At 48.9% G+C, this 23,192-nt stretch overlaps 1 protein-coding gene and 1 long non-coding RNA gene across 6 annotated transcripts in view; one reads left to right on the forward strand and one right to left on the reverse strand.

The window, feature by feature from the left end:
• Positions 1 to 23,175, forward strand: part of LOC129051188 (uncharacterized) — a 45,884-nt gene extending 22,709 nt beyond the window's left edge. The window contains exons 2-5 of one of the 3 annotated variants that reach the window (XR_010137911.1): positions 15,413 to 15,630; positions 19,793 to 20,013; positions 20,150 to 20,404; positions 22,858 to 23,175. This is a non-coding gene — a long non-coding RNA (uncharacterized LOC129051188). The remainder of the gene's footprint in view (positions 1 to 15,412; positions 15,631 to 19,792; positions 20,014 to 20,149; positions 20,405 to 22,857) is intronic. The other 2 variants (XR_010137910.1, XR_010137912.1) reach the window with 2 other exon arrangements.
• The window catches only part of SCIMP (SLP adaptor and CSK interacting membrane protein), a 33,887-nt gene that overhangs the window by 5,171 nt on the left and 5,524 nt on the right, over positions 1 to 23,192 (reverse strand). The window contains exons 1-4 of one of the 3 annotated variants that reach the window (XM_063717973.1): positions 19,937 to 20,095; positions 8,619 to 8,742; positions 6,567 to 6,630; positions 493 to 566 (exon numbers count right to left, since the gene is read on the reverse strand). In XM_063717973.1, coding sequence (XP_063574043.1) covers positions 493 to 566; positions 6,567 to 6,630; positions 8,619 to 8,742; positions 19,937 to 19,957 — 283 coding nt within the window. In that variant the 5' untranslated portion in view covers positions 19,958 to 20,095. Of the gene's footprint in view, positions 1 to 492; positions 567 to 6,566; positions 6,631 to 8,618; positions 8,743 to 19,936; positions 20,096 to 22,834; positions 23,130 to 23,192 lie in introns of those variants that run through there. The other 2 variants (XM_063717974.1, XM_054536052.2) reach the window with 2 other exon arrangements.

Consider the following 23,192-nt stretch of genomic DNA (forward strand, 5'->3'; position numbering starts at 1 on the left):
TGAATGCACCAAGGAAAGTCTATTTGTGGGGACATAGCAAGAAGGCAGCTGTCTGCAAGCCAGGAGGAGAGCCCTCACCAGAAACCTCACAGAAATCAGCCAGCACCCTCATCTCCGGCTTCCAGCCTCAGAACAACAAGAAAACAAATTTCTGTTGTGTAAGCACCCCAGTCGATGGTATTTTTGTTACAGCAGCCTGAGCTATCTAAGACACCTTGATAGGGGCCAAGCGCGGTAGCTCACGCCTGTAATCCCAGCACTTTGGGAGGCCGAGGCGGACAGATCATGAGGTCAGGAGATCGAGACCATCCTGGCTAACAGGCGTGAACCCAGGAGGTGGAGCTTGCAGTGAGCTGAGATTGTGCCACTGCACTCCAGCCTGGGCAACAGAGTGAGACTCCGTCTCAAAAAAAAAAAAAAAAAAAAAAAAGACACCTTGATGAACTTGTTATCTTACCCTAAATGAAACTGCTACCAGTAAAATATACTTACAAGAGTCTTCTAGAGAAGGCCAATTCCTCGGTGGCAGAGGCGGTAATTGAACTGGCGACTCATTAAGAACATTCCTAGAGAGAGAGAAAGAGAGAGAATCAGTGTTTGGTTTCGGTCATGCCTGCTCCCAGCAGATTTAAGAGAAAATGTCAAGGAAAGTGAATGGGTTGAACATTCAAATCTTGGTCTCTATATGAATTGGGAGCCTTTCCTTTCCTTTGTAGGTCCTGGATCCCATTTGTAACTGGCACCCTAATGAAACCGTTTTCTGTAGCCCTGGAAATGGCTGAAACTGAGGGGAGGGAAATAAAGTGCTATAATTCAGAGCATGGAGCACACCTTCCTGGTTCACCTGAGCTGGCTTAGGAGAGGTAGGCACCAGATGTATTTCTGTTTGCAAAACAGATGAGCCAGGCATGGTGGCGCATGCCTGTAATCCCAGCACTTTGGGAGGCCAAGGCAGGCGGATCACCTGAGGTCAAGGAGTTCAAGACCAGCCTGGCCAACATGGTGAAACCCTGTCTCTACTTAAAAATACAAAAATTAGCCGGGCATGATGATGCTCACCTGTAATCCCACCTACTCGGGAGGCTGAGGCAAGGGAATCGCTTGAACTTGGGAGGCAGAGGTTGCAGTGAGCCAAGATCATGCTACTGCACTCCAGCCTAGGCAACAGAGCCAGACTCTGTCTCAAAACAAGCAAAAAAAACCCCAAAAAACAAAAACAGATGAACTCCTAAAGCAGAATGTACACACACCTTGAGGCAGCATTTCCACTACTAGGTCTACAGCCTATCGAAATGCTCGCATCTGTTCACCAAAACATGCATTAGCATGTTCAGAGCAACACTATTCATAACAGCTCCGAATTGGACATGACCTGTGTTAGTCTGGGTTGTCCAGAGAAGCACAGACACATAAAATTTGCCATCACACAACTCAAATGCCCATCAGCAGTAGAATGGATAGATTAATTATGGTAAAGTGACTGGGCAGGTGGCTGACATCGGTAATCTCAGCACTTTGGGAGGCGAAAGAGGGAGGATGGCTTGAGCCCAGGGGTTTGAGGGTAATATAGGGAGACCCTGGGCAACACAGGGAGACCCAGTCTCTACAAAAAAATCAACATAATTAGCTGGTTGTGGTGGCATACACCTGTAGTCCCAGCTACTCAGGAGACTGAAGCAAGAGGATCACTTGAGCCCAAAATTTGAGGTTACAGTGAGCTATGATTGCACCACTGTACTCCAGCCTGGTTGAGAGTGAGACCTTGTCTCAAAATAAATAAATAAATAAATAAATAAATAAATAGTGGTGTACTCCCACGGTGGAATGTTCTATAGCAACAAGAATGAACAATCTACAACTACACACAATGAATCTCATAAAAATGATGTTGAGCAAACAAGCCAAACGCCAAATAATATATACTGTATGATGCCATTAATAGAATGCATAAAAACCAAAAAGCTGCTGGGCGCAGTGGCTCACGCCTGTAATCCCAGCACTTTGGGAGGCCAAGGAGGACAGATCATGAGGTCAGGAGATCAAGACCAGCCTGGCCAACATGATGCAACCCAGTCACTACTAAAAGTACAAAAATTAGCCAGGTGTGGTGGTGCACACCTGTAGTCCCAGCTACTCAGGAGGCTGAGGCAGAAGAATCACTTGAATCTGGGAGGCGGAGGTTACAGAGAGCCAAGATTGCGCCACTGCACTCCAGCCTGGGCGACAGAGCGAGACTCCATCTCAAAACAAACAAACAAACAAAAACAAACAAAACAAAAAACAAACAAAAAAACCCAAAAAGCTAATTTATACTATCACAGACAGTGATTACCTTTGGGATGTAATGGTTGAAAGCCTGTATAAAGTAAGCCTCTGAAGTGCCGGTAATATCCTATTTCTTGATCTGGGTGCCAGTTAGCTGGGTCTGTTCAGTTTGTGGAAATTCATCAGGTTGTACACTTAGTACTTCCATTTTTCGGTATTTATATTATACTTTGGTACAAAGTTTAAACTAAAAGATAAACTCTAAGAAAACTTCCTTACTTGGGCCTCCATCCCCCTAGGTACACTGATTTGACTCCTATATGCTATAAAGTCCCCCTGAGAATGAATAAACATTTTTAGGTTGTTGGGTTGAGTGCAGACAGGGACATGGGGGTAGAGCTCCACTGGCGACTCTCACCACCCCTCTGTAGCTCTTCCTAAGAGAAGAAAGCAACTCATCTGACTGCTAAACTTGGGAAAAGTCTAGCTCCTCTCACTTTCTCCTCCAGAGCTGGCCTGACTGCAGAAATCACAAATCCTGCTCTGGTCTTTGCCATTCAGAGAAACGGGTCTACTCAGTGGGGGAGACCTGAGGTTTTCCGGAGCTGCCTGTGAACTGGGCAGGAAAGTCACCCAGTTCCAAATTAGGAAACTCACTAGCTCACAGAAAAGAGCCACATTCTGCAATCCCAGTTTTATTCTTTTTTGTTTGCTTGTGGTTTTTTTTTGTTTTTGTTTTTGTTTTTTTGAGACAGGTCTCACTTTGACACCCAGGCTGGAGTGCAGTGGCACCATCACAGCTCGCCGCTGCCTCTACCTCATGGGTTCAAGCAATCCTCCCACCTCCGCCTCCCAAGTAGCTGGGACTACAAGCAGACGCCACCACACCTGGCTAATTTTGGTATTTTTTTCAGATATGGGGCCCCACTATGTTGCCCATGCTGGTCTCAAACTCCTGGCCTCAAGCCATCCTCCCACTTGGGCCTCCCAAAGTGCTGGGATTATAGGCATGAATCACTGACCCTCTCCAATACCAATTTTATTTTTTTGCTTTTTTTTTGAGACTGAGTTTCACTCGTCACCCAGGCTGGAGTACAGTGGCACGATCTTGAATCACTGCAACCTCCACCTCCTGGGTTCAAGCGATTCTCCTGCCTCAGCCTCCCAAGTAGCTGGGATTAGAGGCACACACCACCATGCCCGGCTAATTTCTGTATTTTTAGTAGAGACAGGGTTTCACCATGTTGGCCAGACTGGTCTCGAACTCCTGACCTCAGGTGATCCGCCTGCATCGGCCTCCCAAAGTCTGGGATTACAGGTGTGAGCCGCCGCACCTGGCCCCAGTTTTATTCTTAAAAAAGGCAATATTTTAGTCACCTGGCTGCCTGACACATTTGTCTTATTCTTGAAAGGGATCAGAATTGATGGAGGCAGGGAGAGTCTTATTTGTTGGATCCCTGAAGCTACAACAAAAGCCATTTTAGAAAAGCATAGATTTAAAAATGTTTTGTATACAGTGTCTCACTATGTTGTCCAGGCTGGTCTTGAACTCCTGGCCTCAAGTGATCCTCCCACCTTGGCCTCTCAAAGTGCTGAGATTACAGGCAGGAGCCACTGCACCTCACCCCAAGTGTAAGTTTTGTTTTACATAGTGTGTATACTCCAAAGAAAGGACTGGCTCTTGACTGGCTCCTGGGAAATAATCTCTAAACCCTTGGAATATCCTCCCTAATAAGAGTGTCTCCGGCCAGGCGCAGTGGCTCACACCTGTAATCCCAGCACTTTGGGAGGCCAAGAAGGGCAGATCACAAGGTTAGGAGTTCGAGACCAGCCTGGCCAACATAGTGAAACCCCCGTCTCTACTAAAAATACAAAAAATTAGCCAGGTGTGGTGGCGCGTGCCTGTAATCCCAGCTACTCAGGAGACTGAGGCAGGAGAATCGCTTGAACCTGGGAGGCAGAGGTTGTGGTGAGCCGAGATCGTGCTATTGCACTCCAGCCTGGGTAACAGAGCAAGACTCTGTCTCAAAAAAAAAAAGTGTCTTTGAGGCCGGGCATGGTGGCTCACACTTGCAATCCCAGCACTTTGGGAGGCCAAGGTGGGTGGATCACTTGAGGTCAGGAGTTCCAGACCAGCCATGGCCAACATGGTGAAACGCCGTCTCTACTAAAAACACAAAAATTAGCCGGGCATAGTGGCAGGTGCCTGTAATCCCAGCTACTTAGGAAGCTGAGGCAGGAGAAACACTTGAACCTGGGAGGCAGAGGTTGCAGGGAACCGAAATCACGCCATTGCTCTCCAGCCTGGGCGACAGAGTGGGACTCCATCTCATAAATAAATAAATAAAGAGTGTCTTTGTATATCTGGGAGCCTTGGGCCACACCAGATGGTTTATGTTAATAATGTGGTTTATGGTGAATGCCTGTTTTTGTTTGCCTGGGGCGCTGGTCCATGTTTTATCAATTTGATAAAGCTAAATGCAGGTTTTCCATGCCTACATGACTAACCCCCAGTGAAAGAAAAACTCTGTACTCCAAGGCTCAGGTGAGCTTCTCCAGTCAGCAGTGCTTCGCGTCTGTTGCCACACATTGTTACTGGGAGAACTGGGGCTCTGTGCGACTTCATTGGGAGAAGACAACTGCAAGCTTTGCCTGCTTTCCACTAGACCCCACACTCCGTCACTTTTTCTTTTCTTTTCTTTTTTTTTTTTGAGACGGAGTCGTGCTCTGTCGCCCAGGCTGGAGTGCAGTGGCACGATCTGAGCTCACTGCAAGCTCCGCCTCCCAGGTCACGCCATTCTCCTGCCTCAGCCTCCCGAGCAGCTGGGACTACAGGCACCCGCCACCACGCCCGGCTTTTTGTATTTTTAGTAGAGATGAGGTTTCACTGTGTTGGCCAGGATGGTCTCGATCTCCTGACCTTGTGATCCGCCTGCCTCGGCCTCCCAAAGTGCTGGGATTACAGGCTTGAGCCACCGCACCTGGCCCAGTCACTTTTTCATTTGCTGATTTGAATCTGTATTCTTTCGCCATAGTGTACTGTAATTGTTGAGTAAAATAGCTTTCTGGGTCCCGTGTGTTCTTCTAGTGAATTCTCAAGCCTAAGAGTGGCCTTGGAGATCCCCAATGCAGATATTGGTCATAAAGCCCCAAATAGATCACAAAACACAAAAGTAAAATGGATGGCATGTTTTTCTTCAGCACAGTAGCTTTTGGAAGACTATATTTGGAATCCACCAAAAGAAAAGAAGTATAGATCAGGCGTTGGGCCCAAAACACAGAGCCCAACCTATGACCTTTGTCAGAATAGATGAGAGCAGGCTGGGCACGGTGGCATGTGCTTGTAATCCCAGCTACTTGGGAAGCTAAGGTGGGGGAATTGCTTGAGCCCAGGAGTTTGAGACCCACAGGAGTTTTAGAGCTGCCTGGGCAACATAGCAAGACCCCATCTCCAAAAAAAAAAAAAAAAAGAGACCGGGTGCAGTGGCTCATGTCTATAATCCCAGCACTTTGGGAGGCCAAGGCGGGTGGATCACAAGGTCAGGAGTTTGAGATCAGCCTGGCCAACATGGTGAAACCCCGTCTCTACTAAAAATACAAAATACAAAAATCAGCTGGGTATGCTGGTGTGTGCCTGTAATCTCAGCTACTTGGAAGGCTGAGGCAGGAGAATTGCTTGAACCTGGGAGGCAGAGGTTGCAGTGAGCCGAGATTGCGCCACTGCATTCCAGCCTGGGTGACAGAGTGAGACTCCATCTCAAAAAATAAAAAAAAAAGAACTACCAGGCGGGCCTGGTGGCTCACGCCTATAGTCCCAGCACTTTGAGAGGCCAAGGCTGGTGGATCACCTGAGGTCAGGAGTTTGAGACCAGCCTGGCCAACATGGTGAAACCCCATTTCTACTAAAAATACAAAAATCAGGCAGGGGTGATCGTGGGTGCCTGTAATCCCAGCTACTTGGGAGGCTGAGGCAGGAGCATTGCTTGAACCCAGGAGGCGGAGGCCGCAGTGAGCCGCGATCGCGCCAATGCACTCCAGCCTGGGCGACAGAGCAAGACTCCATCTCAAAAAAAAAAAAAAAAAAAAGAGAGAGATTGATGAGAGGAGGGAGGACTTGCCCTGCATCGACAGTGTCCTGAGTCTCTGCCCTTATGTGGAGAGATTTGGCAAGTGTGAAGTCTCGCCAGCTCTACAGGAAATGCGGATGTCTCAGTCATACTGTTACAGTAGTGCAGGGGCAAGTGTGGAAGGGAACAGGCAGTTCTCAATAGTAAAAAGCGGAAGGATTCCTCCCCACTTACTCATACATCTTTTCTTCATCTGCTTGCTTGTGTTTCAGGGGCTTGGCAATTTCCCATTTCTTGCCTAAGAGGGGAAAAGCATGTTCATTAAAGAAGAATTAGCAAAAGTTGTGATTTTTGATTTAACCCAGAGAAAACACACTTGGGGACACAGTTAATAAATGATAGAGCTGGACTTTGAACCCAGACTGTCTGACCACAGAGCCTCTGCACTAACCCAGTGAGGGCAACCACAGCGTGGGTGGTGTTTATTTCCTCTATGCCTGGCACTTAGGTGGCACTTAGAAATGTTGGTTGAATGAATAAGCAAAAGTGTGGTTGGGAGGAAATCAGATAAAGTATCAGAAAAGCAGTTTGTATCCTGTAGATGGACATATAAGTTGTTATAAATTATAGCCTGCTTGTTAATAGGAGTGGTTGAGGATAAAAAGAAAGTAGGTAAAGTTTTAGTTCAGGGTCATTCTTTTGACCATATTTGAGAATGGAAACTTTTTTTTCCCCCCAGACAGAGCCTCACTCTTGTTGCCCAGGCTAGAGTGCAGTGGCGCAATCTTGGCTCACTGCAACCTCTGCTCCCTGGGTTCAAGCAATTCTCCTGCCTCAGCCTCCTGAGTAGCTGACATTACAGGCGCCTGCCACCACACCTGGCTAATTTTTGTATTTTTAGTAGAGATGGGGGTTTCGCCATGTTGGCCAGGCTGGTCTTGAACTCCCGACCTCAAGTGATCTACCCGCCTCAGCTTCCCAAAGTGCTGTGCTGAGATTACAGGCGTGGGCCATTGCACCTGGCGGGAATGAAAACTTTTTTTTTTTTTTTTTTAAGATGGAGTCTCACACTGTTGCCCAGACTGTAGGGCAGTGATGCGATCTTGGCTCACTGCAAGCTCCACCTCCCAGGTTCACGCCATTCTCCTGCCTCAGCCTTCCTAGTAGCTGGGACTACAGGTGCCTGCCACCATGCCCGGCTAATTTTTTTTGTATTTTTAGTAGAAACGGGGTTTCACCATGTTAGCCAGGATGGTCTTGATCTCTTCACCTTGTGATCTGCCCTCCTTGGCCTCCCAAAGTGCTGGGATTACAGGTGTGAGCCATGGCGCCCGGCCAGGTCATTATTTAAAGGAATGAGAGGTCAAGATAACACACCGTTGAATCAAGGCTTTCATGTTTCTGGAGATGAACAGGAAAGTGGAAACCCCACTTACAGATAATCTAAAGTTAGTGTTAATCCCTAGGCCACTTATTTATGTCTGAGGGTACCAAGAGGTTTCTGGTCTAGGTAATACCAGAAAATTCAGAGTATGGTCTCAGAGAATGCAATCATGGTGGCCAAACATGTTGGCTGTGGGTTGAGTCCATATTTTATTTCTCAAGACAGTTCTTTTTTTTCTTTTTTTTTTTTTTGAGATGGAGTCTCACTCTTGTCATCCAGGCTGGAGTGCAGTGGCACGATCTTGGCTCACTGCAACCTCCGCCTCCCGGATTCAAGTGATTCTCCTGCCTCAGCCTCCTGAGTAGCTGGGATTACAGGCACCTGTCACCACACCCAGCTAATTTTTGTATTTTTAGTAGAGACAGGGTTTCGCCATTTTGGCCAGGCTAGTCTCGAACTCCTGACCTCAGATGATCCCACCGCCTGGGCTTCCCAAAGTGCTGGGATTACAGGCATGAGCCACTGCGCCCAGCCAAGACAGTTCTTAATATTCCATATACTTGTGTTCTCACAAGATGCTGTGATCAGTAGCCACATAGGGAAGGAAAAGCACTTGAGCATACTGTGACTTCAAACAGATTCTGCTTTCACCCAGATGATTAGGGCTGGAAGGGCTCTTGGAGATTAGTTGACGTCCCTCCTTTCACTATGTGGATGAGGAAACTGAGGCCTATAGACATAATGTAGTGGCAGAGCTAGGACTCAAACCCAGAATGCAAGATGCTTACTCCAAAATTCAGCTCATTCAGGCCCAGGATTGATTTGCTTGCCCTAAAGGAGCTCTACGGCACTGATAACCACCTGGCTCCTCCCTCCACCTGCCTAGGTAAGATGGCCATTACCTCGTCTAAGCTGCCACTTACAGACACAGTACAGGATGAGGCCCAGGCCCACAGAGACAACGATGATGGCCACAGCTAAGATGATCCAGAAATTATTCCTCCACCAACTCATTGCAGTGGAATCCTGAGAAGAATGGAGAGAGAAGAATGAGGCATGAATGAAAGACATCCTGGGGTTGGGTGGAGGGGGGCAGTTATCTACTGTGGGTTTGTTTTTTTTGAGTCGGAGTCTCACTCTGTCGCCCAGGCTGGAGTGCAATGACGTGATCTCAGCTCTCAGCTCACTGCAACCTCCACCTCCCGGGTTCAAGTGATTCTCCTGCCTCAACCTCCAGAGTAATTGGGACTACAGGCACCCGCCACCACACCTGGCTAATTTTTGTATTTTTTGTAGAGATGGGGTTTCGCCACGTTGGCCAGGCTGCTCTGGAACTCCTGACCTCAGGTGATTCACCTGTCTTGGCCTCCCAAAGTACTGGGATTACAGACATGAGCCACCGCGCCCAGCTAATCTACTGTGTTGTGTAGAGATACAGACATCTGCTTAGGAATCAGGCACTGATTCACAGCCATACCCTACTAATTAACACCTGGGGGACCTCCGGCATGTCACTCGCCCTTCTGTGAGCCTCATCTGTAATATGGGAATGGTACTTCCTACTTCACTGAGGTTTGTGAGGACTGGAGATCAAGCATGTACCTACTAAGCCCTCTAGAAATGGTAGCCATCATCACTGCTCTTTCAGACATGCAGCAGGAGGGGTAAGGTGCCATTTAAAGCAATAATTGACTGCAGGGTTTTGTTTTTTTTTTTTTTTCTTGAGGCGGGGTCTCGCTCTGTCACCCAGGCTTGAGTGCAGTAGTGCGATCTGGGCTCTCTGCAAGCTCTGCCTCCCGGGTTCACGCCATTCTTCTGCCTCAGCCTCCCGAGTAGCTGGGACTACAGGCGCCCGCCACCACGCCTGGCTGATTTTTTTGTATTTTTTTAGTAGAGATGGGGTTTCACCGTGTTAGCCAGGATAGTCTCGATCTCCTGACCTCGTGATCCGCCCGCCTCGGCCTCCCAAAGTGCTGGGATTACAGGCATGAGCCACTGCACCAGGCCGGTTTTTTTGTTTGTTTGTTTTTTGAGACAGAGTCTCACTCTGTCGCCCGGGCTGGAGTGCAGTGGCGCGATCTCAGCTCACTGCAACCTCTGCCTCCCAAGCAATTCTCCTGCCTCAGCCTCCTGAGTAGCTGGGATTAAAGGTGTGCACCACCACACCTGGCTAATTTTTGTATTTTTAGTAGAGACAGGGTTTCACCATGTTGGCCAAGCTGGTCTCAAACTCCTGACCTCGTGATCCACCTGCCTCGGCCTCCCAAAGTGCTAGGATTATAGGCGCAAGCCACCGTGCTCAGCCAGTTGTTTTTAATCACAAGGACAAGTCAGACTTAATACATAGCAGAGGAGAGAAATTTTGAGATCTTTTGTTTGAGGTGAGGGTTAGAAAAATAGCTGGATGGGTCTCTTTGAGTGAGATATGGTCAGAAGGGTGAAGCTGAAGATATAGGGCAAACTGAGTTGATCTGCATGAGAGAGTTAACAGGCATTTGGGGGCTGGAAGCTGACAGACCAGAGAGGGGGAAAGTCTTGGAAAAGGTTAGCAGCAGAGAGAGGTCAAGAAGAGAGTGGCAAGTCAGAGCCTGGTTAGGAAGCTCCTGTAGTGGCAAATGACCAAGGCGTTTCTAGGACAATAATGCCTCATGTCCAGCCTTAAATTGCTACCTAGGTTATGCTGTGGTGTCGCCTTTTGTTACCATCAAACCTCCAATAAAACTGCATAACACAGCCAGGCGCAGTGGCTAACGCCTGTAATCCCAGCACTTTGGGAGGCTGAGGCGGGCAGATCACTTCAGGTCAGGAGTTCAAGACCAGCCTAGCCAACATGGCGAAACCTTGTCTCTACTAAAAATACAAAAATTAGCTGGGTGTGGTGGCACGTGCCTGTAGCCCCAGCTACTCGGGAGGCTGAGGCAGGAGAATTGCTTAAAGCCGGGAAGCAGAGGTTGCAGTGAGCCGAGATCACGCCACTACATTCCAGCCTGGACAACAGAGCAAGAATCCATCTCAAAACAAAAACAAAGGCTGGGTGCAGTGGCTCACGCCTGTAATCTCAGCACTTTGGGAGGCTGAGGCAGGCGGATCACTTGAGGTCAGGAGTTCGAAACAAGCTTGGCCATCATGGTGAAACCCCTCCTCTACTAAAAATACAAAAAATTAGCTGGGCATGGTGGTGCATGCCTGTAATCCCAGCTACTTGAGAGACTGAGGCAAGAGAATTGCTTGAACCCGGGAGGCAGAGGTTGCGGTGAGCCGAGGTTGTGCCATTGCACTCCAGCCTGGGCAACAAGAGCAAGATTCCATCTCAAAAAAAAAAAACACTGATCTCAAAGAGGGAGTTGTGAGAACCCCAACTTGAAGCTGGTTGCTCTCAAGTTCCAGAGGCCCGGACTTGCGACTGACGTCTGGGGAGTTGGGGGCAGCAGTCTTGGGGACTGAGCTGTGAGATCTGATACTATCTCTGGGTCTATAGTGCTGGCATTGAATTGGAGAACACCCAGCTGGTGTTCACTGCTTGGTGTGTAGCGGAAAAACCCTCACACATTTGGTCACAGAAGCCCTTTTCTGTGTTGATGATTGTTGTGGTGGTGTGAGAACAGAGGAAAAATACTGTTTGCAGAGTTTTTCCTGAAACAATACTCTTTAGAGCGATAGAGATAAATACCACGACCTGTGCATTCAAAGCTGTTGTATCTGGATTGTGACTGCGTGGAAGGACGAGGCGGGAAGACACGGGCTGTTGCTTTTCATTATAAACTCTGCATTACTTGATTTTTGCACTACGTACATTTACTTTGATAACACTGAAAAGAATAAATTGACCATGTAGTGTAGCTTCCAAAAAAAACTATTGCTTGGGTTTCAAGGTCAAGGAAATTTCATTCTCATCAGTTTCTTGGGAAAGAGGAAGTGGAATGATGTTGTCAGAAAGTGAAACCATAGGTCATTTTCAGAACTACTCAGAGTAATAAATATTTTTTGTCAGTTTTGTTCTTACAAATGAAATGGACTGCAGAGAGGCACTTTTTCTTTTCTTTTTCTTTCTTTTTTTTTTTTTTTGAGATGAAGTCTCGCTCTTGTCCCCCAGGCTGGAGTGCGATGGCGTGATCTCGGCTCACTGCACCCTCCACCTCCCCGGTTCAAGCGATTCTTCTGCCTCAGCCTCTCGAGTAGCTGCGATTACAGGTGTGTACCACCATGCCTGGCTAGTTTTTTTTGTATTTTTAGTAGAGATGGGGTTTCACCATGTTGGCCAGGCTGGTCTCAAACTCCTGACCTCAGGTGATCCGCCTGCCTCAGCCTCCCAAAGTGCTGGGATTACAGGCATGAGCCACCACGCCCGGCCGACACATTTTCAATAGAACCAAGGAGAGCTTGCTTTTTGAGAGAGGACAGCTGAGAGAGGGGGCCTAAGAGAATCACATCCTAGTTCCAGTAGGATGTCCTCTAGGCCACCAGGCTGGTTTAATGGCCAAGGTGCTTCCAGAGAGGGGAAGCCCTGGGGAAGGATGAAGAGAGTACAGAAAACAGGGAGTACGCAATGGCTGCATGACCGAGTTCAGGCCCTGGGAAGGTATGGGAGCTGGATCCTACCTGTGCTGGCATTGTGGCCACAGAGGGCTGATAAGATTGTGAGTACAGGACTACTGAGGGCTACTGAAGGATCGCAAAGAAGTGTTTGCACTGGCCAAGTGCAGTAGCTCATGCTTGTAATCCTAGCACTTCAGGAGGCCAAGGCAGGCGGATCACTTGAGTCCAGGAGTTCATGATCAGCTTGGGCAACATAGCAAGACCCTGTCTCTATACACACACACACCACACACACACACACACACACTTACACTTACACTTAGCCGGGCGTGGCAGCATGCACCTGTAGTCACAGCTACTCAGGAGGTTAAGCTCCTCCTCAGCTACTCAGGGGTTTCACCATGTTGGCCAGGGTGGTCTTGAACTCCTAACCTCAAGTGATCCACATGCTTCGGCCTCCCAAAGTGCTGGGATTACAGGCGTGGGCCACCCTGCCCAGCCAGAATGAAGTTTCAAAAGGGAACAAGGATTAGAGAAGGGAGTGACACCGAATAGAACCAGAGAGAAGGGGCTTGGGTGCAGGAAGTTGAGAGCTCACACCTAAGTTTCCATTTCCTCTGAGGTGGGAGGCAAAGTCAACAGCGTGGGGGTTGAGGTGGGAGGGGTCCGGCTTGAGCAGAGTAGTCCAACAGTACGCACCAACTCCTCCACCTTCCAGCCCAGCCCCCAGCCCCCATTCCCATGGCACTTTCTTCACAATTTCAGTTGCTGGAGCCTTTCTCGTGAGGCTGTCCTTTGTCCTTGCCTACCGCATCCCAAGGAGAACTCAGCTACGTGAAGGGATGTCACTACCCCTGCAATATGTATGTGTGAAATATGTTGGGCATGGTGGCTCATCCCTGTAATCCCAGCACTTTGGGAGGCCGAGGCAGGCAGATCATGAGGTCAGGAGTTCAAGACCAGCCTGGCCAACATGGTGAAAACCCGTCTCTACTAAAATACAAAAATTAGCCAGGCATGGTGGTGTGCACCTGTAATCTCAGCTACTTGGGAGGCTGAGGCAGGAGAATTGTTTGACACTGGGAGGCGGAGGTTGTGATGAGCCGAGATCATGCCACTGCACTCCAGCCTGGGCGACAGAGCTAGACTCCTTCTCCAAAAAAAATTTTAAAAATGAAAAATAAGTTGGGCATGGTGGCACGCGCCTGTGGCCCCAGCTACATGGGAGGTTGAAGTGGGAGGACTGTTGGAGCCCAGGAAGTTGAGGCTGTAGTGAGCTGCAATCACGCCACTGCACTGCAGCCTGGGTAACAGAGCCAAATCTTGTCTCAAAAAAAAAAAAAAAAAAAAAATGCATTGAGCACAGTGGCTTGCACCTGTAATCTCAACACTTTTGGAGGCTGAGGCAGGAGGATCACTGAAGGCCAGGAGTTAGCGACCAGCCTGGGCAACACAGCAAGACCTTGTCTCTATAAAAAAAATTTAAAAATTTGCCAGGCGAGGTGGTGCATGCCTATAGTCCCAGCTACTCAAGAAGCTTAGGTGAGAGGATTGCTTAAGCCCAGGGGTTCGAGGCTACACTGGGCCATGACTGTGCCACTGCACTCCAGCCTGAGCGACAGAGCAAGACCCCGTCTCAAAAAAAAAAAAAGTGAAATGCATTTTTCTTCCAGCTGAGCCTGTGACAGTGACAGTTGTCTCTTGGTATATTTGTTCTCTTTGTTTATTTGTTCCTTGTCTGTCTCCCACACTGATAGGCAAGCACCGTAAGAGCAGAGGCTTTGCCTGTAATTACCACTGTGTTTCTAGCGCCTAGAACATCACCTGGGGCAGGACATTCCATACATATCTGTGAATATACGAATGAATGGATGATGCCCCAGTCTCTTTCCCCTGCTATAGATGGACCTCCCACCCGAGAATGCAGGCAGAAGTCACTTTGGGTCCAGTACCTGAAATTCCTGTGCTGGGCAGTCTAATTCCAAAGCCTCATCTGGACACGCAACCCTGGGCAGGCTCCCCGTCCTGCGCTGGCCATTGGCTACTGCGGTCAAGAGGCTGGCTGGGAAGCAGTGGCAATGCAATGCTGGGGAGGTGGAGTTCCAGCTTCCCCTTTGTTTCTCCCCATTCCTCTAGTTGTCCATGACATTTTCAAGGAACATGAGTGAGCCTGTTGCAGTTCTGGGTGGTTTCAGTGGACAGGATTTGGCAAGACCTTCCACAGGGTCTAAGAGGGCGGGTGAGTGGGAGAGCACCTGAAGGCAGTCACCAGGTCAGCTTCACTTTCATTTCTCCAAAGGGCATTTCCAGGGTGTCAGGGACAGAAGTCACATTTTCCTTCACCAGGAATTTCTGAGACTGTGGGTTTATTTAGCTTTTTTTTTTGAGACGGAGTCTTGCTCTGTTGCCCAGGCTGGAGTGCAGTGGCGCGATCTCGGCTCACTGCAACCTCCATCTCCCCGGTTCAAGCAATTCTCCTGTCTTAGCCTCCCAAGTAGCTGGGACTACAGTCGCACGTCACCAGGCCTAGCTAATTTTTATATTTTTAGTAGAGATGGGGTTTCAGCATATTGGTCAGGCTGGCCTTGAACTCCTGACTTCAGGTGATCCACCCGCCTTGGCCTCCCAAAGTGCTGGGATTACAGGCATGAGCCACTGCATCCGGCCTATTTAGCATTTTTAAAGAAGATCTTCGGTAAGAAATATAGTTTACGTTGTGATAGGTATATACTTCTTCACATAAATGAAGCCCTGAAGGGCCCTAGGCTGGCCATCAAGGGAACAAGTTCCCCTCCCCTCCCCCCCATCTCCTTTCTCCTCTCTTCTCCTTTCTCCTCTCTGCTCCTCTCCTCTCCACTCTCCTTTATCCTCTCCTCTTCTCTCCTTTCTTTTCTCCTCTCCTTTTTCTCCTCTCCTTTCTCCTCTCCTCTCCTCTCCTTTCCCTTCCTTTCCTTTTTGTAGAGACAAAAAAAAGTTGTAGACACACAAAAAATGTTGCCTCGGCTGGTCTCAAACTCTGGGCCCCAAGTGATCCTCTGCCCCAGCCTCCCAAAGTACCAGGATTACAGTCATGAGCCACTGCACCTGGCCAGGGGGAATAGGTTTCCTGTTCCCACTTAGCTGTTGCACTTGGAATAAGACGTTTAACATCTCCTTGCAGGCTTCTGAAAAGCTTCCAAGAGATGTTGCATGCAAAAGAGCTCTGTGTGCAGAAGATCACCAAGCATGAGACATTATTAAGGGCAAACCAACCAAGTTCTATTTACAATCGCAAGTGTCTTCTAAGAAGGACAGCTACCGACCAGGAGAGTCCCCTATTCTCCCTGCAGAGGATCTGCAGATCTGCAAAGCTGGCTGGGCTAGGAATGAAGTTTGCTGGTAGGAACTGGGGAATGTTGAATTCCTCTGGGTTATAGAGGGGGAGAATTTGGAGTTATGGGAGGGAAGGTGATGAGAAGAAGGGATGGAAAGATGAGAAGAAGGGAAGCCAGCAGGATGGTGCAAAGGTGGGAGTGAACCTGAGGGCTAGATTAGGCCTGCAGAACTTAACTTACCTTACTTGATTTTAGTCACTTGCTTCTAGTTGATCTTAAAACCTATATAGCTGCTGGGGGCAGTGGCTCACACTTGTAATCCCAGCACTTTGGGAGGCCGAGGCTGGAGGATCGCTTGAGCCCAGGAGTTCAAGACAAGCCTAGGCAACACGGCAAGACCTTCTCTCTACTAAAAATGTAACAAAAACAAAAACAAAAAAAAACCAGATGTGGCGGCATGTGCCTGTAGTCCCAGCTACTCAGGAGGCTGAGGTGGGAGGATGGCTTGACTCTAGGAGGTTGAGGCTGCAGTGAGCTGTGATTACCATCAGTGCACTCTAGCCTGGGTTATAGAGTGAGACCCTGTCTTTAAAAAAGAAAAAAGCTTATAGAGCTAAAAGTCATGTAGCTAAGCAATATTTAACTGGACTTCCACTAGCTTCCTGCTGGATAACATCTCTGACATATAGGTCATCATAGTAATGGTTGTTTAAGTTGTTTTTCAGGGGCTGGTCACGGTGGCTCACGCCTGTAATCCCAGCACTTTGGGAGGCCAAGGTGGGCAGATCACCTGAAGTCAGGAGTTTGAGACCAGCCTGGCCAACATGGTGAAACCCCATTTCTACTAAAAATACAGAAATTAGCCTGGTGTGGTGGCAGGCGCCGGTAATCCCAGCCACTCAGAAGGCTGAGGGAGGAGAATCGTTTGAACCCAGAGGTTGCAGTGAGCCTGCAAGATCACCCCATTGTACTCCAGCCTGAGTGACGAGAGTGAAACTCCCTCTCAAAAAAAAAAAAAAAGAAAAGAAAAGAAAGTTGTTTTTCAGGAACTTGGGGTCAGCTCTTATCCAGTTCAAGCCACTTATGACCATCAATCCTTCAATCTGGTCTGTGTGAGTGTCCAGTAGGTGACGTTTGATGTCAGAGCGCCAAAATCTCCATCCTCCATCATGCTAATGCCACCATTTTGTGAACCTGCATCCTATGAAGAACGATGGAGCTTGACTAGGCTTTTGCACGGATCACCGATGTCCTACTTTTCCCTCCAATCACCTTCCCCACACCTTAGGCCACCTGCTTCTTTGTCCCATCAACGTCTCTAAACCCCATCTTCGAGGAAGTGGGTTTGAGACCTGTTTTCGCATCTCCTCACTTGGCTGCCTCATGAGTAAACGCATTCTCTACTGCAAAACTGTTCATCTCGGTGGGACGCGGTGGCTCACACCTGTAATCCCAACACTTTGGGAGGCTGAGGTGGGCGGATCATGAGGTCAGGAGATCGAGACCATCCTGGCTAACACAGTGAAACCCCGTCTCTACTAAAAAAATACAAAAAATTAGCCAGGCGTGGTGGTGGGCGCCCATAGTCCCAGCTACGCGGGAGGCTGAGGCAGGAGAATGGCGTGAACCTGGGAGGCAGAGCTTGCAGTGAGCTGAGATTGCGCCACTGCACTCCAGCCTGGGCGACAGAGCAAGACTCATCTCAAAAAAAAAAACAAAAAAAACAAAAAAAACTGGTCACCTCAGTGATTGAGTGATTGGCTTACTGTGCGATGAGCAGAATGGGCCTCATTTAGTATCAAGAGAAGGAACTGATAGAAAGTGCTCAGGGATGGGCTGGCAAAGACATTTTCAGAGCAGGGCCGTATTATGTTCTGTGTGTAGTTGTTTGCACTGATGCGTTACAAGCCCCTCTAGTGGCCCCCCGCTGAGTCTGGTAAAGTCTACTGCATCTGCCAATGCTTTTGTGAGCAGATTTGCTCTGGGGGTGTGGGGAACTAAGAAAGGGGTGGAATATAAACAGTACTGTGTAAACAGTGCAGTGTAAACAGTTTTACCCACAGAGGCTGCAGGCCCATTGCTGACCATGGAAAAAGAGGTGGGCTCCTCGGGAGTCCACAGAAGTCCTGGGGAGGGCTTTGGACTTTGGCAGGCCTGGAATGAGGGTTTGAACTAATCTCAGCCTAGATCTCGAGGGTCTGAGAGGCTGTAGGGAACATTTAGGCCGGTCGGCATGAGCAGTTCTTGTCCCAGTTCACCTCTAATTCCCAGACTGTTGCTGTTCATGCTCAGTGAGGCCTTGTTCCCACTAGTTCTTCTTTTTTTTTTTTTTTTTTTTTTTCTGAGATGGAGTCTTGCTCTGTCGCCCAGGCTAGACTCCACTGGTGCAATCTCAGCTCACTGCAACCTCTACTTCCTGGTTCAGCCATTCTCCTGCCTCAGCCTCCTGAGTAGCTGGGATTACCAACACGCACCACCATACCCAGCTAATTTTTGTGTATTTTTAATAGAGATGGGGTTTTGCCATGTTGGCTTGGCTGGTCTCAAACTCTTGACCTCAAGTGATCCACCTGCCTCGGCCTCCCAAAGTGCTGGGATTACAGGCGTGAGCCACTGAGCTTCGCTCCACTTGTCCTTCTCGCTGATGTCAGCACCAGAAATGGCCATGTGGATAGTCACTGGCAACTTAAAACCCAAGTGTGCATGGGGAAGTGCGGGGCAGGGTCATTCAAAGGAGTCCAGCCTCTCTTCTCCCCTTCTCTATACTTTCACTTCTGGGAAAGACTGGAAACCTCGCCTCATTCCTCTTCCTCCCATAGCCCCATCCCCACCCCGCTGCAGCCCGTCAGCCTCCAAATGTAGTCCGAGTTCTCATCTCTGTACCTGGACCATTGCATTTTCGCTGGCCCCTAGCCCCGACCTGGCTCCCCACTGACTGCCAAATACCAGTGTGACCCTGTCCCTTCCTTGCTTTAAGCCTCTCAGTAGGTTTTTTTTTGTTTTTGTTTTTGTTTTTGATATGGAGTCTTGCTGTCACCAGGCTGGAGTGCAGTGCAGTGACATAATCTTGGCTCACTGCAACGTCCACCTCCCGGGCTCAAACGAGTCTCCTGCCTCAGCCTCCCGAGTAGCTGGGACTATAGGCGCCCACCACCACGCCCAGCTAATTTTTCTATTTGTAGAAGAGACAGGGTTTCACCATGTCGGCCAGGCTGGTTTCGATCTCTTGACCTCGTGATCTGCCCGCCTTGGCCTCCCAAAGTGCTGGGATTACAGGCGTGAGCCACCGCACCCCGCCTGCCTCTCAGTAGTTATTTACCACTGAAGCAGAGTGAAGCCTGCGCTCTGCATTGCTTCATGGCCAAGACCTCGGGGACAAGTGGATACACCGGGCAGTGGGAGTGGATATGGCAAAGCCAAACCCAGATCTCTTCTCAAAATAATTTTCCAGAGGTCAAAAGCAGATGGTTCCACCGAGAACTCACGCCAGCCCAAAACACTTTGATCTCAAGGCCTCTGGAAGGGAAGGTGCCTAATGAACTGCTGAAAGCCAGAGATGCAATGACAAAGGTACCAAGACTGGAGGTGTTCCAGGTCTTTCATCCAAGAGCCCCAAGACGTGGCCTAAATTCACACCACGGTAATCCCAGCATTTTGGGAGGCCGAGGCGGGCAGATCACCTGAGGTCAGGAGTTCAAGAGCAGCCTGGCCAACATGGTGAAACCCCGTCTCTACTAAAAATACAGAAATTAGCCAGGTGTGGTGGCGGGTGCCTGTAATCCCAGCTACTCAGGAGGCTGAGGCAGGAGAATCACTCGAACCCGGGAGGCGGTGGTTGCAGTGAGCCGAGATTGCATCACTGCACTCCAGCCTGGGCGACAAGAGCGAAACTCCGTCTCAAAATAAAATAAAATAAAAATAAATAAATTGACACAGTCAGTGCCTCGCTCCCACCCCCACCTCCAGCATAGCACCATGACAGTCTTCTCACATATCAAGTCCCAAAACACACTATCGGCATCCAGAAAGTACAAGTAACTCTGTTACAGTTAAGACCTGTCACTCCCAGTCATTATCTCATTTCAATCCAAGAGGTAGACTTCTTCATCACCCCTGACATACGCACGAGGAAAAGGCCCAGAGAGGTGAAGTGATGCCTCAGGTCACTCAGCCAGTTACCGGTAGAGCAGATCCTTCAATGCAAGTTTTTCTCCAACCCTACACAGCAGTCGTACCAGGGCCCCAGGCTGCAATCCCCTGGCCCAGTGCTGATCGGTGGCTCCCAGGGACACATGCCCTGATGCCAGGGCTGGCAGATGTCTGCTGTGAAGAGAGCAGGAAACTGTCCCTTGGAAAGCCGAGATGCTTACCTGAACTGTGAAAGTATCCATATGTGAGCAGCTAAGGAGACAGCAGTGGCTGGAGTGCTGCGGCTCAGGCACAGCTGGTGAGAGGCATTCCTCACTCACAGGCCCTCACCCACTGCTAGAGACAGTGAGCCCCATCCTGACCACTTCCCCTTTCTAGTCAGTCCACGGGGCAGAGACCCTGGCGTCATCTCTAGGCAACCATCCCTTTTCCAGGGAAGCTCACGACCCATGGCTGTCCAGAAGCCAGAATCTTCTCACTGCCCCGTGTCGCTCCCGCAAGGTCTACCAGAGGACCCTCATGGTGTGGTAGGGGGTCCTGGCAGGGGCCAGGGGCCAGGGTGGAGACTTGGCAGTGGGGGTGGGTTTGGTGTCCCCACAGATGATTTTGCCCTGAGCATTCCTGGATGTGGCAACCTCAGTCTCAAGAAGAGCGACAGGACGCCAGCTCCCATGCAGAGACAGATCCAGGTAAGAAACCAGCTCATGTGTGACAAACTCACCATCTCACCATGAGGGTGACTCTTGAAAGCTCCTGTGCACCTTGGAACTGCTGAGACATGTTCTGCTTGGAGGAGGCAAGGGACAGCTTTCCTGTTTCTAAAGGCGTGTGAGTGGCGACCTTGAAAAATGTGACTGAATTGGGTCCCCTCGTGCAACGCTGTGAGACAGAACTCCCAGCGAGGCCCACGGCCTCTGAACATGGGGGTTGGGGTGGGGAAACCAATTAACCATTTTGCTGAATTGGCTGGTTCTGACTCAAATGAGCAGTCACATTAGTAAAAATAGGCAAACGGGTGTGCATTGTATCTGCCCAGAGCGAATGAGTTGTTATCCATTTCAGTAATAATGATAATAACCAGATATGTCTGATAAATATCTGATAATGTCTGATATATGTCTGGTAAATTTAACAAACACCGGGCTCTGACCGGGTGTGGTGGCTCACACCTGTAATCCCAGCACTTTGGGAGGCCAAGGAGGCGGATCACCTGAAGTCAGTAGTTCGAGACCAGCCTGGCCGACATGGTGAAACCCCATCTCTACTAAAAATACAAAAATTAGCTGGGCATTTTGGTGTGCACCTGTAGTCCCAGCTACTCAGGAGGCTGAGGCAGGAGAATTGCTTGGACCCGCAAGGTGGAGGTTGCAGTGAGCCAAGATCACACCATTGCACTCCAGCCTGGGCAACAGAGCAAGACTCCATCTCAAACAAAACAAAACAAAACATCTGACTCAGAAGATTCCTGATTTGCAGTGTTTACTAATTTCTTTTTTCTTTTTCTTTCTTTCTTTTTTTTTTTTTTTTTTTTTTTTTGAGATGCAGTCTCGCTCTGTCGCCAGGCTGGAGTGCAGTGGCGCAATCTCAGCACACTGCAACTTCCGACTCCCAAGTTCAAGCGATTCTCCTGCCTCAGCCTCCCAAGTAGCTCCCAAGTAGCTGGCACTACAGGAGTGTGCCACCACATCCGGGTAATTTTTGTGTTTTTACTAGAGCCACTGCACCTGGCGAAGGCCTGAACTCTTTCTTATTAGGCTCATCCAAAGTTTAGCTGCTAAAAAACCTTCCTAAAAGCCAATTTAAAATTTTCTTCTAGGCTGGGCATGGTGGCTCACGCCTGAAATCCCAGCACTTTGGGAGGCCAAGGCAGGTGGATCATGAGGTCAGGAGTTTGAGACCAGCCTGGCCAACATGGTAAAGTCCCGTCTCTACTAAAAATACAAAAATTAGCCAGGCATGGTGGCGGGCGCCTGTAGTCCCAGCTACTTGGGAGGCTGAGGCAGAAGAATTGCTTGAACCTGGGAGGCAGAGCTTGCAGTGAGCCGAGATCGAGCCACTGCACTCCAGCCGGGGCGACAGAGCAACACTCCGTCTCAAAAAAAAAAAAAAAAATTCTCTTCTGAGGGGTGAATAAATGCTTCTGTGGATAGAGCTCATCCTAGGCTAACAAAGCTGTGACTTCTTGGTTTGTGTTTCATTCATTCATTCAATAAATTACTCAATAAATTATTTTGCTAACCTTTAAGGACCCCAGTTCAGCTGTGATATAGTAAACTCTGTAGCCCTACTATTTCTAACAATGCCTTTTGTACAGCAAGTTCAAGCCTGAGGTGTCAGGTGATCAGAATTCCAGGCCCGGTTTGACAACAACTTTCTTTGTGAATCCTTCCCTTCTCTGAGCCTCAGTTTCCTTGTTGTAAAATGAAAGAATTCAATTGAGAAATATGAAAGTGCTCCAGGGATTTTGCCATCTGCCCTCAAGAAAGTCCCGCAAAGTGCAGGAGGAAGTTGAAGCCATAATATGATGCAGGCTAAATACAATGACCTTCAATTTGTGCCAGACCCTGTGCTCAACAAGTAGAGGCTCAGAACTGGGCAAGTCATTCATGGGTCGAGCACATGTTCTACAGCACAGAAGGCACATAGGTTATTACTAAGCAAAGTGATGAATGCTAGTGCTGTGGAAGCAAAAAGTGGGAGAGAAGAAAGGGTCTGAGTGGTAGCATTTGAACTGGGCCTTGAAGGATGTGTAGGAGCTCACCAAATGGAGAGAATGTGGACAGACACAAAGCAGCCATAGTATTTGGAGAGAAACAGATAGTTGCATGGCTGATCAAGAGTGAATGTGTTGGGCAGTCAGAGGCTTGAGAGCAAAGTTTAGGGACACACACCACAGCATCTGGATCTACCCACTTCCTCGCTATCTACATTCTTCCCCGACTCCACCATTTGTCTTTCCACCACAAGAGGAGGGCAGGAAGTTGGGGCGGTTGTGTTCTTTCTGCACATCTGAAATGCCATCTGCTGGTCTGGGCGGCTAAAGAGGTCCCTGAGGGCCCTAGGTTAGCCGTTGGACCAGAAGGCATCAAGGAGAATGAAGGGCACCCTCTAGTGGTCACCTGTGGTGCTTTCTCCTTCTCAGGATTCTGGTCCGTCTGACCTCCCAAGAGGGATGGCTGGACACACAAGATGTTCACCTCTTGAAGCTACAGAGACCATCAGGCTAGAGGACACTCAGAAGGGATTCCAGTCCACTCCTCATCTCATGACTCAACCTTTTTGTCAACATCCGGGTGGCACCCAGCTTCTGCCGTTTTGTTTCTTCTCACTCAGTCATCCAAGTCATGTGTAAAATGAGGTGTTATTCTTTGTGCCACTCACAAGTGTCAGTTAATCCCCATCATGAGAAAAAAACTGAAGAAAGATAAATCATAAAATAGAACATTAATTAGAACATTAATAGATTTTATTGCAGTT

The sequence above is a fragment of the Pongo abelii genome, chromosome 19 (assembly GCF_028885655.2).
Source record: "Pongo abelii isolate AG06213 chromosome 19, NHGRI_mPonAbe1-v2.0_pri, whole genome shotgun sequence".
Lineage (NCBI taxonomy): Eukaryota > Metazoa > Chordata > Mammalia > Primates > Hominidae > Pongo > Pongo abelii.